This window comes from Leopardus geoffroyi, chromosome D2, assembly GCF_018350155.1.
Source record: "Leopardus geoffroyi isolate Oge1 chromosome D2, O.geoffroyi_Oge1_pat1.0, whole genome shotgun sequence".
In the NCBI taxonomy this organism is placed as follows: domain Eukaryota; kingdom Metazoa; phylum Chordata; class Mammalia; order Carnivora; family Felidae; genus Leopardus; species Leopardus geoffroyi.
In genome coordinates this window covers 87,208,540-87,225,265 of record NC_059334.1, presented here as the reverse complement: position 1 = coordinate 87,225,265, position 16,726 = coordinate 87,208,540, and the positions used below count along the sequence as shown (strand labels likewise).

Below are 16,726 nucleotides of genomic sequence, written 5' to 3'. Positions count from 1 at the left end.
CCATGCCCTCCCAAGGGTGAGTGCCACGCATCCTGGGGCACTCGGCCTTGTGAACACAGGACAGGGTGTTCCAGAAGGGTGTCCGCTGCGGGCAGGGGCTCGGCCCATCCCCCCGAAAGGAAAGGGTGTTCCAGAAGGGTGTCCACTGCGGGCAGGGGACTCGGCCCATCCCCCGAACTGAGTTTGGGGAACCGAATGCCCTGCTGGGATGCTCGGGGGTGGGTGGAGAGATGGCTCCAGGGGATCAGCACCCAGCAAGGGAGCCGTGCATTCAGGGGCAGGGCCTTATCACAGTGCATGTGTCACAGCGGAGGCCGTGGGGGAGCACCCACAGGCCAAGAATGTGACCCCACGTCCGTGGTAGCCAGAGAAAAGTACGGGTTTGAAGTGTGCACGGTGTTTACACGTGGACATTGTGCACGTGTGTGTTTAAATGTTCACGTGTATGTATTGCGTGCATATGAGTGTGTCAGTACGTAAGAAGTGCTTAAATGTATGCATACAAATGTGTGTGTACAGAAGCACATATGAGAAGAGTGAGTACAGGAGTACAATGAGTATGTATGTGTGCACACAAGCATGTAGGTATTTTTGTGCACACACAAGCATTTACGTGTGCGCAAGTGTTACATGTATGAGGGAGTATTTAAGTGTGCACAGTGGTTAAATGTGCTCATGGGTGTGTCTGCAAGAACATTTAAGTGTGCACGTGTGTTTGCATGCACACGAGTGAGCGTGCACGTGCATGTTTAAGGGCACACGAGATTTTAGCGTGCATGTGAACATTATGTGTGCACACAAGCACTTCCATGCACATACACGTGTTTATGTGTGCAGGTGAGCACCAGAGAAGGTGAGCACAGCTGTCCTGATTTAAGATACAAGCGGGAAGCACGTAGGTGTCACTCACTGTTCAAGACATAATACCCAAAGCACAGCCCCGCGTGGGACTGACGGCTTCAGGCGGGGTGGGCGACTGAACTGGGACCCACGGCCTTGGTTTGGGGGCTGCTGGTCTGTGGCAAGCACCGTCGAGGAGGTGGCCCTGAGGTTCGCGAGGGCACCCTAGTCTGGCTCTTCTCGGTAAGGGCGGCGGATGCCACGGAAAGTCCTTGGCCCAGGGCGAGGTCTGTGGCTGGGAGGGACGGGCCACAACGGCACCGTCACGTAGGCATGACGATGGCGGGGCTGCAGGAGCCAACTGTAAGCCCCGATGGCCTTTCTGCCTCTGAACACGTAGCTCCGGCTCCCACCCTGTTCCGAGCCACCTGCTACAGCACTCTGGGCCCTACCCACCGGGGACGGTCCCCAGCTGCCCAGGTGTCATCTGACGAACCATGTACAGTCCTCGGCCTTTAGTGCTGTGGGTCCCTCCCTGAACCGGCCCCAAGAACGGACTGGATCAGAGAGGTGGTGATGTAGGCGGAGGTGCCCACGAACGGACGTCTCACGTCCAGGGACAAGGGGAAGCCAGGCAGCTCCTGGGAGGAGCTCAGGCCACTAACAGGCACTGGCCAGCTGTGCACCGTGTTTCCTGACCAGTCACATAAAGCCTTCTTCCAGCCAAAAAGCCCCAGTCTGGGGGCGGGGTGACAGGGACAACAGCATTTTGGAGCCTCCTGTTAGCCACAGCCAGGAGAGCCCATGGCCACGGCCACAGCCACTGCCAGGGAAGCTTTGGTCACGTCACACGCCCTCACAGTTGCACGGTGGTGACAGAAACTGAAGCCCGGCTCCCGGGGACCCTCAAAGGACCTCTTCCCGGAATACAGTGTCCTGGCTCAACAAGGCTTCTGAATGGGGTGACTCCAGTGGTTTTGAAAGGACACCTCTTCCACAGAGCCTGCCTGGCCCTCGCCAACCAGAGAGCCCATCCGTGGGACCAAACAGGAGCCCAGACGCAGCTCCAGACGCACGGCTCACCGTCTCCAGGAGGCGGAGGGGGCGGCCTCCCGGGAGTGAGCCGCCAGCAGGCCCGGCGAGGGGGCGGCCACGGAGGCTCTGCCGAGCGACCCCCCGCCCCCCCACCCCTGCCCAGCAGCGCTGGCCACACACGCCCGGGAGCACAGGGGAGGCGGCCAGAGGGTCGGACGGCCACAGACATACCTTCTCCACGAGCTCTTGGTTCCTTCGATACAAAGCTTGCTTCTCTTCAATCCACTTCATGTCCTTGGACGCGGAATCAAATTGGAGAAACAGATTCGCCACAGGGTTAATCTCCAAGTCAGCATTTAAATCGCAATTCAGCAGAACAGAGGATCCGACCAAAGGACTCAACACCCAGCTTCTGACATGACCACCCGGGACGGCTCATTCGCACAGTGAATGAACACCTCTGATTTCACCCTGTATCTCCTGGGAGGGGCCCGGACAGAGCAGACGGGGGCAGCCCCGCTTCAGGCGGATCCCTCGTACCCCCACGTGGACAGCGCTCCCGGCCAGGCACCAGCGGCACGTGGTACCATGTGGACGTCACGGGTCCGGGTACCCTGACTGGAGCCGGCGGGAGCCAGGTTCCCTCGACGGGGTGGGAGTGGGGCGCCCGGTCCATCTCACTCTCGGACACTCAGACGGAGGCATTTGTGCAACAGCGAGAGATGTGTGTGGCCACCCTGCGGACCCCGTCCCAGGGTCAGGCCCTGGGGGAAGCACAGGGTCTCCGGCGCGCCCCCTGCCCCCTGCCCCAGCAGTGTTTCCAGTCAGGTGTCAGGAGGAAGGCCTATTGCCCCAGCTTCTTCCCAGCAAAGTCATCTTCGAAGCTTGAAAGATTCATCTCAGCAGATGAAAGGCAGCATTGTCTTTTCTCCTTCTTCTCCTCCTCCTCCTCCTCCTTCTTCTTCTTCCTCCCCCTCCGCCTCCTCCCCTTCCTCCTGTCCCTCCCTCTCCTCCTCCTCCTCCTCCTCCTCCTCGTGTCCCAGCTACCACCACTGCTCCTATCCAGCATGGCGTGGGGCCCAGGGATCTCACTCTCGAAGTCCAGGCAGGGTCCGTGAGGACTGTGCACAGCTCAGCTCCAGAACGCCGTTCCTGCAGCCCAAGTGTGCCGTGGCCCCGGGCGGAGATGTGGTGGCCGTGGTGGGGCGCGAGCCAGTCTGGCGCCGAAGCCTGGCCGCGTGCTCAGGCAGGGGCGCTCACAGTGTGGCCCTGGTGCCACTCTGGCCCTCCTCTTGTCCGGCCGGCCGTCCACCCGGCAGTTAACACGTCGAGGACCGCCGTGGGTCTGCACGGGGCTCGGTGCTGGGCCAGGCGCCTCCCAGGCAGACCCTCCCAGCCCTACGTGGACGTTGTCCAGCCGCATCGTGGCTCCACCTGGAGCTGCGCCATCCAGCAGGTCACAGGCCTGTGGCCAGGGCGGGAGGATGCCCTCCCGTGGGGTTCGAAGAGCCCCGAGGTGGTGAGGGGGTGAGTGACAACCTCCAGGGGCCTGACATCCTGGCCCCGAGCTGGGGGAGAGACGGGGCCCACCCAGACCAAGCCCAGAGAGGCCACGCACTCTCGGCTGGGCGCGTGCCTGCCCCGTCAAGGCTGCTGTCTCCTTCCTCTGGATACAGATTCCTTCCAGTTTTCACATTTTTGATTGAGGTGTGAGTCTTCAGTGCGCAGCCAATAACTTTCACCTGCACGCGCGCACACGGGCCGCCGCCCTCCCCAGGAGTCCGTGCCCCTCAGGCTCCCTCCGACCCCCTGGAGCCCCCCAGGGACCCGGGCTCCACACACCCACCTGTCCCTGCTCAGCCAGGGTCTGCTCGAGATCCTCTATCCGCGTCTGGGCCCTCTGCACCTCTGCTTGGAGCTGCTCACGGGTCTGTAGGACGGGAGGAGACATACATCCAACTTTCTCTAAAAGCCAGGACATACCCACAGGGACAGAGACTCTCAGCGACCTTCTGCCTTCTGCCTCCGCCACCTCTGCTACCGGAGAAGAGGCCGTTCTCCCCTTTGCAAGGAGTGCTCAGCACCGAGGGAAGAACTCTGAGGCTGGTTTGAAGCAGGCGACCTCACTTAGACCACAGGGACGGCCTGCAGACTGGCTCTGAGAGCATGCTGGCAAAAGGAAGTCTGTTCACAGGATCGAACAGCTGATGGGCGTGGCCAGGCGCGGCCCAGGGGGTCTGGTTCCAGTCTCGAGGGCGACAGTGAGGAATCTGCCCAGCAGGGACCAGATGCCCTTCCCTTCCCTTCCCGCACAGGCGCCCTCTGCCGGTCCTGGCTTCACCTGGATTCTGCTTGCTGACTTCACTCACTTTCTCCCCCCGGGGCCCCCTGTGGAAGCCCACCCTCACTGCCCTGGTGCATGCAAGGCCCCCGAGGGTCCAAACTGCCCTCCTGGGAGTTCATGTGCACTCGTGAGGTCCAAGCTATAGGGCATTCCATTCTTCTGGTGCTCCTGCTCCCCGGGGAACAGCCTCCAGGGCAGATGAGGACACAGGGTCAGGGGTCCCTCAGCTTGGGGAGGGCAGGGTATCCCCTGGCCGGGCCCTGGGTGCCTCTCCTCATGACATCGGTGGACCCAGGCTCTCCCTCCCCCGTCCCCTCCCCTGGCCTCTGCTCTCCATCCGCAGAGATGAAAGTGAAGCTGGCCGGGGTCCCAGCTAGTCCCCACCCGATTCCCTGGAGGCCCAGGGGCTCTCCAGGCAGCCAGGACACATACGGTCTAGGGGAGGGGACCCCGCTGACACTGTGCCCTGGTTCGAAGATGTCCATGCTCAGCTGGCCAGCCAGAGTTGCAGAAATGGCTAAGTGGTGTTGTCCCGTGTGGCTGGGGACAGAGCTGGCCCCCAGGCCCCACAGCAGCAGGGCAGGAGACTCCTTCAGTCCACAGGGACGAAGCTTATCTCTCTATGCTAGGCATGCCCTCTGAGCCCCGGCAGAGCAGGCCACGCATCAGGGACGGGGGTAAAGGGGGTTTGGGGGAGGGCGGCAGGACACAGCCCCCCACCACGGCCTCCCCTGGCCGCCGGCACCTGCCTTTGGTGGATGGACCGTGAGTACCTGGCCCAGGGTCCAGGGAAGCAGGGGCAGGAGGGGGACACTACCTGCTCCCGCCTGGGCCTGCCTGGCGAGGCTCAGGGGAAAGGGGGGCACGGCATCCGAGCTCAGCGTTTACCGGACAAACAAATAATCTTGGCTTGTTTCAAGAACCGAGCTGCGATGCCGGGCCTCCTCCGGCTCTGGGCCTCAGTTACCGGGAGGCCCCAGAAGCGCCACCAGCGGGTTGGCCAGGAAGCCGACTTTACCTTGTCCGCCAACTGCAGTGCCCAGAGGGACAAACCCGGCTCTCCGGGGGGGCCACCGCTCACACCTGTGCCCAGGGCTGCCCTGGGGTCCCACCCGCGGCCGGCCAACGGCCGGCGCCACTTCCCAAACACGGGCTCCCGACGGCCTCGGCGAGCATCGCCGGGCCCGACAATAACCGCGGGACGTGGGAGAGGGCTTGGCCCGGAAGGCGAAGCGATGCCAGTGTCCCTGCCAAGGCCGGGGGTCAAGCGGGGAGGAGCCCCGGCGGGAGCCGGAACGTCGTGGAGTAGAAGTCAGTTAGACCTTAACTTCTCGCTCTGCGTCCAGCGTCCCTCCGACCTGCTCCTGCAGCAAGGCGTAGGCTCGCTGCAGGGCCTGGTACTCCATGGTCAGCTGCCGGAACCTCAGCTCCGTCTCCTCCTTGGCCACGCCCTGGAGAGGTGCACGGAGACACGCTGTTACCCGGGGCCCCGGGGAGGTGAGCCCGGAGCCCCCAGGGACAAAGGCCCAGCGGGCTGCGCTGAGGCCAGGGTGAGCCTCAGGGGCCGGGAGCCCGGCCAGGGCCTCAGCTGGGGCCCCCCTGCGGGCCAGGTGAGCGCTGGGCCCGAGAAGGCGGTTCCTCCCCACCCCACCGCACAGCTCAGGCTCCCTTCCCACGGCCATCCCCAAATGCCTTCCGGCCGCAAGGACACCCGCTGCCCCTGGGAAAAGGCGGGGGGTTGTGGCTGCCTTGGCGGGGCCCCAGCGGACCCCGAAGTGTTTGCTGCTCCAAGGAGAACACCCCGGTCTGCTGTGGGAGGGTGGCTGTGTCTGAGAGTGACCGGAGCCCGGCCCCTGCTCCTTATCCCCGGGGCCACTGGCAGCAGCTGGGCTACCATGGCTTAGGTCTCTACCGTGGGTCGGTGGCCATGGGGCCACCTGCCCGGATCTGCCAGGGGAGGCCTGGCTCATGGCCCGAGTGCCCCTGGACAGGTCCGTGGACCGCCTGCCACTACGTGTCCTTCAACCACAGGGACTGGGCGGGTCACACCAAACCCAGCACGGGCTTCCTGCCACGTGAGGGGGCTCAGATGTCCGCCTGCGTATGAGGCCGGTTCCTTCCGGAACGGGGGTTGGTCAGGACAGGCTGGCTGGGCTTTTACCAAAGACAGGGCTGCTCCTCATTGTTTTGTTGCCTTGATGTACGTCTCGGCGTGGCCCGGGCCCCCAGGGCAGCCTGCGAGAGGGCAGGGGTGCAGGCAGCCAGGGAGAGGCACGTGGCCCTCCTCGCCAGGTCCCTGGACCCCCGGAGCCCCGCCCCGGCCCGTGCAGAGGCCCCCTGGGACGCTACCTCATCCAGGTCATCGTCGGGGGTGCAAGGGGTCTGGTCCGTCCTGTCCGTTTGGTAAGAGACAGAGGAGCCATCAGATTCCAGGGAGGCCTCTTCGTCGTATCCAAAGAACGTCTCCACCACAACCGGCTTCTGACCAAGAGGGACCGGGTTAATCCACACTCCCATGTGCCCTCCCCACCCCATGTCCACTCTGTCCAAGTCCCTCCTGCCAGTGTCCCCGACGCTCTCCCAGATACAGGCCCAGACGGTCCCAGGAGCTCCCCGCGGCCTCCTTCTGCTGAGTCCCCAATGGGGCCCTTCACGGTCAGGCTCATGAGGGTCACCGGTCACTAAGGCTGGAGGGCGCCGTGGCCGATGCTCCCTGCCTTCACCATCCCGTCCTCGGCTGCTGAACTGTCCTGCACGTTGAGGGCTCCTGGCCTTTATCCCAGTTGCCCGGATTCTCCCCACTCCTGCCTCACGGAAGCCCAGGGAGCAGGGGGGCCCGGCGGGGAGCAGCAGGTCCACTCTTACCACTGCACTGCCGGGCTCCCAGGCCTCCAGAAAATCTCTAAATACTCTGCCATAATCCCAAAGATAGAGACCCCCAAACCCTCTCCCTCCTCCCACGGGCCTTTCTGGGGGCCAGAGAAGCCAGCATTTGTGCCTAAGGAATATCTCACAGCCTGTGTGAGGAACGACCACTGAGCATTCAAAAGCCAAACAAGAAAACACTCATTTTGCAGAAAGCAGCACACAAGTTACTGTTCCTTGAGGCTATCTCCTGAATCTCCTTTTTTAAAATTAATTAGTTAATTTACTTGTTTTTGAGACAGAGTGAGCACAAGTGAGGGAGGGGCAGAGAGAGAGAGGGAGACACAGACTCAGAAGCAGGTTCCAGGCTCTGAGCTGTCAGCACAGAGCCCAACATCGGGCTCGAACCCACCAGCCGTGAGATCATGACCTGAGCCAAAGTCGGACGCTTGACCCACTGAGCCCCCCAGGTGCCCCCTCGCCTGAATCTCCTCTAATAAAAAGCACACATTTGTTGAAAAGGATTGTGCTTCCAATTCCCTACGGGCGCAGGCATGCCTGGGAGGGACCTGTGTGGGGCCAGCAGACAGGTGCTGCAGCCTGCAGTGCTGGCCGGGGACCATGTGGTGACGAGGCAGGCCTGTGGACTCCAGCGCAAGAGGGAACTCTAACTCCGAGCTGGCAGAGGAAGGTCAGGGTCCAAGGCTAGCCCCTCCTCCTTGCCGTCAGAAATCATATCTTCTCTGGGAAAGTTAAAAGCAACAAGGTAGGATTTCTAAATTTAAAATTATAATCATTGTACTGATTTGGGTTCGTTTTGGTTATTGTACAGTAACGATTTTTAAAAACAATTGGGGCGCCTGGGTGGCTCAGTCGGTTAAGTGTGTGTGTGACTCTTAATTTCGGCTCAGGTCAAGATCTCATGATTTGTCAGTTCGAGCCCAGCATCAGGCTCTGCACTGACAATGTGGAGCCTGCGTGGAATTCTCTCTCCCTCTCTCTCTGCCCCTCCTCTGCTTGTGCTCTCTCTCTCTCAAAATAAATAAACTTAAAAAAATAATAGAACTATTAGGGCACCTGCGTGACGCAACCTGATGAGCGTCTGACTCTTGGTTTCTGCTCAGGTCCTGATCCCAGTGTCGTGGGATCGAGCCCCGCATTGGGTTCCACTGCTTAAGATCCTCTCTTCCTCCGCCCCTCCCCTGCTCGTGCACTCTTTCTCTCAAAACAAATAAATAAACATTAATAAAAAGGAAATAATAAAATTATCTTCTTTTCACCTCCAGAGAGAAACTCACTCCTGTTAAGTGGCTTTTAAAAACACGCGTTTTGTGTGTGCACACGTCAGTGCTGTCTCCTTTACCTTGGGGAGTTTCGCCATTTTCTTTCTTTGCTTTCGAAATCTTAAAAGCTTATCTCGCTCCTGCAAAAACCAGTGAAAGAGATTTTCTGAGTGGTTGAGCAGCTCAGTTAATGTTCCCGCGCGGTCATCTGAACGGACTTGCAGAGAGCTTTCTGGATGGGCACGCTGTATGCTCATGAACACACGGCCCTGCTCAGGGAGGACCATCCCGCTGCAGGCGCTGATGCCCTGTGGCTTCTGCTTGGGCTGAAGTGAGTGACGGCCCACGTTGGGGGGGCCCCCTCCCCCTCCCCACACCCTGCTCAGCATGCAAAGCCTCCTTCAGAGTGTGCGGGGGAGGGGGCGGGCTCTGAGCAGCACGCACACCGGAACCAGAACCGGAACCGGAACCGGAACTGGTAGGGACGGTGGCCCAGCCCTGCTCCGCACTGTCTGAGCAGGTGTCTGGAAAACGGCATCCCGGCACAGGTGGAGACGGATGCTGCAGAAACAAAAATCCCGTTTCTCCCCAGGGAGCTACACGGTGTTTCCGTGGCCCTGACCACGCGCCAGCCACGCTTAGACTGCTGGACCACGCCGGCGGGGGAGAAACCCGTGGGGGTGCGGTGCCCCAGGGACGGCAAAGCTGGGTGCTGGCTCCTGCAGGCATCACCAAAGGCCATGTGGGGCACCTATGTGACCCTAATGGATGGGCTTCTCGGCCACTGCTGCAAAGCCTTTGGGCAGGTAGTGAGTGCTGTGTGGGCACAGCCACCTTTGTCTGGACTGGAAGGAGACACCAGCACCAGGGGTCCCAGGGACAAGTGCCCTGGAAAATGGGCGTGGATGTAGGAGAGAGAATTACTTACCAGCACACTCTTCACGTAGCCGGCGGTTTCGAGGGTCTAGGGGGAGAACAGCATGTTAGAGAACTAGGGGCCCACACCTGCTCCTGCGGGAGACCCCGAGCCTGCTGGCTGCCCCAAACCTCTACCGATTCCCACTGCCTGGAGAGGGAGCATGTGACTTGGCCCTCGCGGTCCTTTCTCCCTCCCAAGGGCACCGTGAACCTGCAGAAGTGCCCAGGGGCCCTCAGCTCAGGGCTGAGGTCCTGTCACCTTCCTTTCAGAAACTGAAGTAATGTACAATTGTAATTGACCGAGATTTCTTCCTTTTCCTATATTCCCCCATAGATTCTCATTATCGTGGGCATCGACGGTCACTGTGTGCTCGAATAAAGAGGTCAGCTCTCAGGCACGGCCAGAGAAGGCTGTGTTGGTGAGACGCCATCCTGCAGCCCGCAGTGGGCAACTTCCTGCTACTCTGGAAGCAACTTAAGTTTCTTGGGGCAACTGGCCTTGGGGCTCCTGGATGGCTCAGTCCATGGAGCATGGGACTCTTGATCTCAAGGTCTTGAGTTCAAACCCCACGACTGGCATAGAGCTTACTAAAAAAACCAGGAACAAAAAAAAAAAAAAAAAAAACAAGCCAGGCCAGGCCAGCACTTCTGGGCCACAAGCCACACCAGCAAGAGACGATGCTGTCCCTTCGGATGCCCCTGGAGGTCACAGAATGACCAAGGCCACTTGCTCTGAACAGATCATTCAGATCAACAAGAAGCAGAAGGCCCCCAAGCAGGGTAATTGGAGGGGGTCTGATGCAGGATTATTTGCAAAACTGTACTGGGGCTGTAGGGGCCACAGGGATAGGGCAGTGTAGCGGGCTGGATGGGCCCCCCTCCCCTGGAATGCCCAGAACCTGGCTCTGGACCTTATCTGGAATAGCGCCTTTGAGTCAGGGCTCTGGAGGTGAGACCATCCCGGATTAGGGTGGGCAGGTGTCCTCAGGAGAGAAGAGAACGGGAGGGACACAGAGAGCAGGCCCCGCGGAGACAGGCGGAGCTCAGAGAGAGGAGACGTGGCGATGAACGGACCCCGCCCTGGCGCTCCCTGAAGCAGCAGGGCCCTGCCCGCACCTTGACTGGATTCTGGCCTTCAGACGGAGAAGCGAGCTAGCCCCCAGGTGTGCTGCTCTGTCCCGGGGTCCCAGGAGCTGACACTGCGGCATTGCTGCCTTTGAAACCCCGGGTCTAAAGCGAGGAGGGGACCACGCAGTTTTAGCGCTGGGACCTGACAGCGGGGCCCCTAGGGAGGGCCGGGAGGACTCCCCTGCTGGGTTCCCCAATGCAAGGACCCGGTGGGCGGGGATGGGCCGAGGGAGGGAGGAGGGGGAGGGGCCCAGGGAAAGAGGCGGGGCCTATGAGGACAGGGGCTGAGGGAGGAAGGAGGGGAGGGACCGAAGGGAGGAGGGGAAGGGTCGAGGAAAAGAGAAGGAGAGGGGCTGAGGAAGGAAGGAAGGAAAGGACGGAAGAGAGAGGAGGGGCCTAAGGAGGAAAGAGGAGAGGGACCGAAGGGAGGAGGAGGGGAGGGGCCGACGAAGGGAGGAGGAGAAGAACAGGGAAGGAGGAGGGGAGGGGCCCAAGGAAGGAGGAGAGGAGGTGCCCAGGGAAAGAGGAGGGGCCGAGGGAAGGAGGGGAGGGGCCTACGGAGAGATGCAGGGCCTAGGGAGCCGTGAAGGGAGGGGGGAGGGGAGGGGCCGAGGGAGGAGGAGGGGAGGGGCCCAGGGAAAGAGGGGGGAAGGGCCCAGGGAAAGAGGAGGGGGCTAGGAGGACGGGAGGGGAGGGGCTGAGGGAGGAGGGAGGGGAGGGGCCGAGGAAGGGAGGAGAAGGACCGAGGGAAGGAGGAGGGGAGGGACCGAGGGTAGGGGGGGGAGGGGCCAAGGGAGGAGTGGAGGAGCCCAGGGGGAGAGGACGGGCCTAGGGAACAGAGGGATGTGATTGAGGGAGTAGAGGGGTGGGGCAGAGAGCAAAAGAAAGAGAGAAAGTGAGGGGCTAAGGGACACGGGAGCGGTGGAGGGGAGGGGCTGATAAGCTGTGGGGGCGGGGCAGAGGGAGGGGAGGGGAGGGCAGGGTCGAGGGGAGGGGCTGGAGGCGGGAGAGGTGGGGCCGAAGAAGATGAGAAGGGTGGGGCCCAGGGACGAGGGAGTGGAAAGGGCTTAGAGGTTGTGGGGGGGAAGGGGCGGAGAAGGAAAGGACGAGAAGGGAGGGGATGAAGGGAGGGGCGGAGGGATAAGCGGAGGGGCGGAGGGATAAGGGAGGGACGGGACCCGAGGGGGATGGGGGCGGGGCGGAAAGAGATGAGGGGGCGGGGCCGAGGGCGATGGGGAGGGCGGAGGCTGGAGGGCACAGGGGTGGCGCGGCGGGACGCGAGTGCCCCGCGGAGGGGACGCCGGGCACCTTAGAAAGCTCGTCTATGAGGTTCTGCTGCTCCACAATTTGAAGTTTCAAGAAGTCAACTTCTCTTTCGTCTTGACTTTGATCCAGGTCGTTTAAGGAGCTGGGTCTCCTTATGATCCCGGCTCTTTGTCTCTGCAAAGCCAAGCAGACCGCGGGGGTGGATGAGGGGTCGACCGGGCGATGGGGGTACGGGGTCTTCTTTGCCAGCGGGCACGCGCAGCCCGTCTGCTGGGGGGCAGGGCCCTGGGGACACGTGCGGGGCGAGTCTGCACCCCAGGACGCGGCGGCGTGAGCGGCCTGCCATCCCTCACCCGCTGCCTCTTTCCAGCGCAGCGCGGGAAGAAGGCATTTCTGCAGCCGGGTGCTGAGGACACCCCACTCCCGAACATCGTACTGAGTAATTACTCTTTGGCTAAACTCTCGCCCGCGGCCTCAGGGGCCTTTGGGACGGAAGGGACGCAGGAGACACCCCCTAACCATCCCACACTCCGTGGATGTGCAGGAGTGAGCCTCCCCCAACGCGGGGTCTGCGGGGTGCTGCTCGGCCGACTCCTTCCCCTCCACGCAGGCGTTCTGGGACTCTCCCCATCTGTGCCCGAGAGTTTTCAGAGTGAGAACAGGCGCAGTCCAAGGTCCTCGTGTTACACCCGGCAGCAGGCCTGGGGCTCGGGCGGGACTTGCTCAGTGACTTCCCTGCCCGGTTCCCCCAGGCGGGCGCCCAGGACCGCTCCCCAGCAGTGCTCGGACCCTCCTCTCGCAGCCAGCAGGCCTGGGCCGGGTCCTGGCCCCACAGCCGTATGTGAGGCCCGAGGCCCGCGGGGATCTGGGTATCCAGCCTTGCTGTGAGCAGTGGGGGGAGCTAGCTGCTGGTGAGCTCTCGAGCAATCCCGCTGGCCTGACGGACCAGTCAGGGCCCCTTACCATTTCTATGTTCTCCTGCGTGACAAATTTTAGCTTGTTTTCCATCCGACGCAAAGTGTGGGACAGATCTTCATTCTTCCGAGTGAGACGCTTGTTTTTATCCAACAACGGTTTGTATTGACTCTCAGCTTCTCGTAAGCGCTTTAACTGAAAGACACGACACGATTTTAAGTGTGACATGGGACCAACAGTCCCTGAACAGAGTCGGCAAACCGACCAGAATACGCTTTGGCCACAGTGGAGGGAAACAGTCCGGGGCCAAGGCTCTATTTTGCCAATTAGAGCTGCAGGAAACTCCCCCGCCCGTGACCCCTCAGGGCTCTTGGAGAAGCTCACCCTCAGACACAATCACCTGGAAATTTCAGGGCCTGTTAGGACTAATCGTGATGGCTCCACCTAGGGGTGAGGACCTCACTCATCCCAGATGACACACAGGACTGAGGGTACTTTTGCTCAGTAATGAGAAACCGGGATCAACCAACCAGTGCCTGAGGCCCGCATCTGCCCCGCCCCCCGCCCCGCCCCCTCCCCCCCACCCCGGTTTTGTTCATAAAGCTTTATTGGAATAGCCAAGAGGCCTTACGCCAGCGCTGCCCTTGGAACTATCGCTCCTCCTCTCCAAAAGGAATTTTGGAAGTGGGCGCCCCCTGCCCCTCCCCCACACCGCAGCCATAGACCCGCAGGGCCCAGACCCCCACTCACCAGCTCATTCCTTTCTTCCGACAGCAAGGCATTTCGGTCCTCCAGCTTCCGAATGATCGCGCTCAGCTCTGCAATTTTAAGTTGGAAGCGCCGAGCGTCCTTTTCATCCAACTGCTGTTCCTAAAACAAAAATCAACTGCAAATAACTGTTCACAGACACAGACGTGAAAACCTCTGCAATCCCAACACACCACGGAAAACAAAGCAGTTCCGCGTCATGAGCGCCCGTGACTCCAAATGGCGGGTGGGCGGGTGCGGACCGACCCCCGGGGCAGGTGACTGCTGGCTCCACCGCCGGGGGCACCGCAAGCCGCGCAATGGGGACAGAAGGAAAGAGCAGAAATGTCCAGGGGCGTGCAGAGGTGTAAGGCAGGCAAGGGCGTGCAAATGCAGGCACCACAGGCGTGGCTGCTCCGGGCCGCGCTGGGGGCTGCTGGCCACGGCTCAGGGGGGGTCCGCCCTGCGCCTGTTTCCCTCGCAATGTGACCTGAGCACAGGAAAAGAAGTTCAACTGAAGGCTTGCAAAGGGCGGTTTCCCAAGAAGTGTGCTCCCTCACACTGAGGTTCTAAAAGGTCACTTTTGAAACGTCTGGAACCTCATTCAAAAATCAGTGAAAACGTTTTGATCCAGTTTCAAAATCTCTCTGGAGTTGACTGCAATCTATCGAGTGCCAGAGCAGGATTTAATTCAGTTAAGCCATTTATAATAAGATTATAAAAAATCATTTTCTATTCTTGAAATGTCGCTGTCCTCGGGCTGGCTCAGCTCAAACCTTTTGTCCTCGGAGCAAACAAATGCATGTCCAGGAAGGACTGAGGAAGGGTTCCTCATTCAGCAGGTGCAGGAGAGGCTAGGGAGCAGGCCCAGCAGGACCCGCATTGAGGGTCCATGGAATTTAGATTCCCCACCCCCCCCCCCATCCCAGATTTCCCAGAACCACTCCAGAGGGCTCTGAATGAGGAGCAGTGATGACGAATGAATGATGTCACGGCCCTGTGGCTGCTGGCTGCCCCCACGCTGTCACAGCAGGCCGAAGAGGAGCAGAAAGGTGGCATGGTCACACAAAAAGCGGGTGAGGGGTGACTGGTGGGGATGTGGGCGAGTAAGGAGCCAGGAGCCCGTGCGCTCGGAGATGGCCTCATCCCGCTAGCCCGGGGCCGGAACCAGCACCAGCAAGCAAGGGCCCTGAGCCACCGGGGGATCCCGGCAGCTGCAGGTGGGCTCCAGCTGGAAGCCTGAAGCCTTGGGGGTCCACGGGAGGGTGATCAAGTGACGGCCAGTGCTGTGTCACGTTAGCAAGGAAGGAAGTCTGTTTGTCCTCCCAGCCGAGCCAGATAAGCCGAAGGGTCCGGGGTCTGGCTGGTGGGCTGCAGATATGGTCAGTCCCCGGGGCAGGAGGTTCTGGTTCTGGACTCTGGACCTAGGCTCTCAACTCCCTGGGGAGCTGCCAGAGCAGGGCCACATAGCTACGTGCAGCGGTGTCTGTCTGTGACTCTGGATCACCAGGCAAAGCGTGGGGAGGTGCTTACAGGGCTTCCCGAGTGGTCTGAGGCGTCTCCTGCACCGCCTGCGTAAGGAAGTTCCCGCCTGGGGCTGCCCAGGTGCCGATCAGCCTCTTTGACCTGGGACAGCTGCTCATCTAAAGCCTCTTTTTGGAGCTGCAGTCTCTGAGCATGCCCGGCTTGAACCCCTAACTCTCTCTCCAGCACGAAGACTGCTCTGTCTTTAAATTTTATCTCCTCCATCTACAAGGAGAACAGAACACAATCACACAGGCAGGCAGAGTACAGATCTGCGGTTACCATAGAAACAGATGGAGCAGAGCTACGAACAAGCATCGGGAGGGTCCCCACAGCAGCAGCCCCGCCAGCGTCTCCCGGCTCTGAGACCGGAAGGAAGCAAAGCAGGTAGCCCTGGACCGAGAGCCCCACCGCTCAGGCTGCAGCGGGACTCCCCTGTCCCGGGCGGGGCTCTGCTCTGCTGGGTCAGTCCGAGCTCGTGCAACTGACACACACTCCTTCCTAGACTCCGCGCAGCCCTCCCAGCCTCCCTGTGCAGCCCTCCCAGCCTCCCTGTGCTCTGGCAGGACCACCCTCCTGGGTGCTGGCCTGCAGGGGCTCCTAGGCGGCCACCGGGGGCTGGCATTGTCTGGCAGGTCCACAGAGGCCCCCTCCAGCTCCGTGTTGGGCATGGCAGGGGGATTCCCCGGGTTCCCTGAACCCCATCAGGAGGGGTTATGAGCGGCAAGGTCCGTGTGCACACAGGCAGGCTGTGGACACGAGAAGCAGAGCTCCTCACCGCCTCTTTCCTCCCCTCTCTGAGGGGCACTCGGCCCAGAAGAGGCTGGAGCCCACACGCTTATCCTGCCTCCAGCCTCTCCTTGCTCCGAGGCGTGGACGGAAGCCCAGCTGCTGCCCCACTGTCTGCGGGCAAAGCTGCATTTGTAATTAAGCTTGCTTTGAACCAAAGCTTGGAGGAGAGGGGTCTCTGGACAAGTAGGTTCCAGCCTGGAGAACAGGAGCCTCTGATCTGGCCAGGCCTCCACATGCCCTCGGGCTCCTGGCTGTGAGGGGCCCGCAGCCCTCCCCACTGTCCCTAGAGCGCTCAGCCCCCCCACAGCAGCCACCTGCCCCCGAGGCCCTCGTCCGTCCGGGCTGCCAAAGGGCGGGAGGCGGGACAGACCCCACTGCTACCCATTCTTCAGACCCGGTTCAAAACATATTTTCAAAACAGAATAGGATAGGACCCCTCGATGCTTCACTTGCTGTTTTAGGCTAAATAAGCTAATAAATCAGCCATCTGCTGAAGTCAGCTTAGGAACAAAGCGATGAGATGTCTAATTAGCCCAGATCACAGCATTCACAGGCAAGCGAGGAACTGAACAGAATAAAAGAAATCCTTAATTGCCAACTTCCCATTTACTCAGGCACACAGAAATGCGGAAAGAGGCAACACACTCAATTAGTGAAAACAAAGGGGCCAGGAAAATAAAATCATATTAATAAGCAGCTGTATTCTGGGTCTGACGTTTACAATCACACACGGATACTTTAGAAACCGCTTTTCTTTCATAGAAAACAAGAAGATAAGAGTCTCTACACAAAGATCCCACTTAAATGAGGTGTTTAAGCCGACGGTTTGGACCAACATGCAGACCTCCCTGAGAAGTCACCCATGCAGGTCACGTGCTGCAGCCAAGGGAGGGGGTCCCCCCACAAAGGGAATTCGAGGAAACGTGCGCTCGCAGAGGGGCACGATTTCACTTTTGAAAGGGGGGAAGTCACTTTACGGTCAGTGACTGTGTCTCCGTGGAACGTGGGGTTCTGCACGTTCTGCGCTCAGTCTCCGTTGGCAGGAGATGCCGAGGCCACGCTTCCACCC

The 16,726-nt window shown here is 60.6% G+C and overlaps 1 protein-coding gene across 26 annotated transcripts in view; it reads right to left on the bottom strand.

Annotated features, from left to right (window-relative positions):
• Positions 1–16,726, bottom strand: part of JAKMIP3 (Janus kinase and microtubule interacting protein 3) — a 117,773-nt gene that overhangs the window by 33,292 nt on the left and 67,755 nt on the right. For 7 of the 26 annotated variants that reach the window (XM_045439274.1, XM_045439280.1, XM_045439282.1 and 4 more), the window contains exons 4-13: positions 14,875–15,090; positions 13,345–13,464; positions 12,643–12,789; positions 11,722–11,853; positions 9,296–9,331; positions 8,448–8,507; positions 6,569–6,700; positions 5,542–5,670; positions 3,722–3,805; positions 2,107–2,169 (exon numbers count right to left, since the gene is read on the bottom strand). In XM_045439274.1, coding sequence (XP_045295230.1) covers positions 2,107–2,169; positions 3,722–3,805; positions 5,542–5,670; positions 6,569–6,700; positions 8,448–8,507; positions 9,296–9,331; positions 11,722–11,853; positions 12,643–12,789; positions 13,345–13,464; positions 14,875–15,090 — 1,119 coding nt within the window. The remainder of the gene's footprint in view (positions 1–2,106; positions 2,170–3,721; positions 3,806–5,541; positions 5,671–6,568; positions 6,701–8,447; positions 8,508–9,295; positions 9,332–11,721; positions 11,854–12,642; positions 12,790–13,344; positions 13,465–14,874; positions 15,091–16,726) is intronic. The other 19 variants (XM_045439278.1, XM_045439285.1, XM_045439281.1 and 16 more) reach the window with 9 other exon arrangements.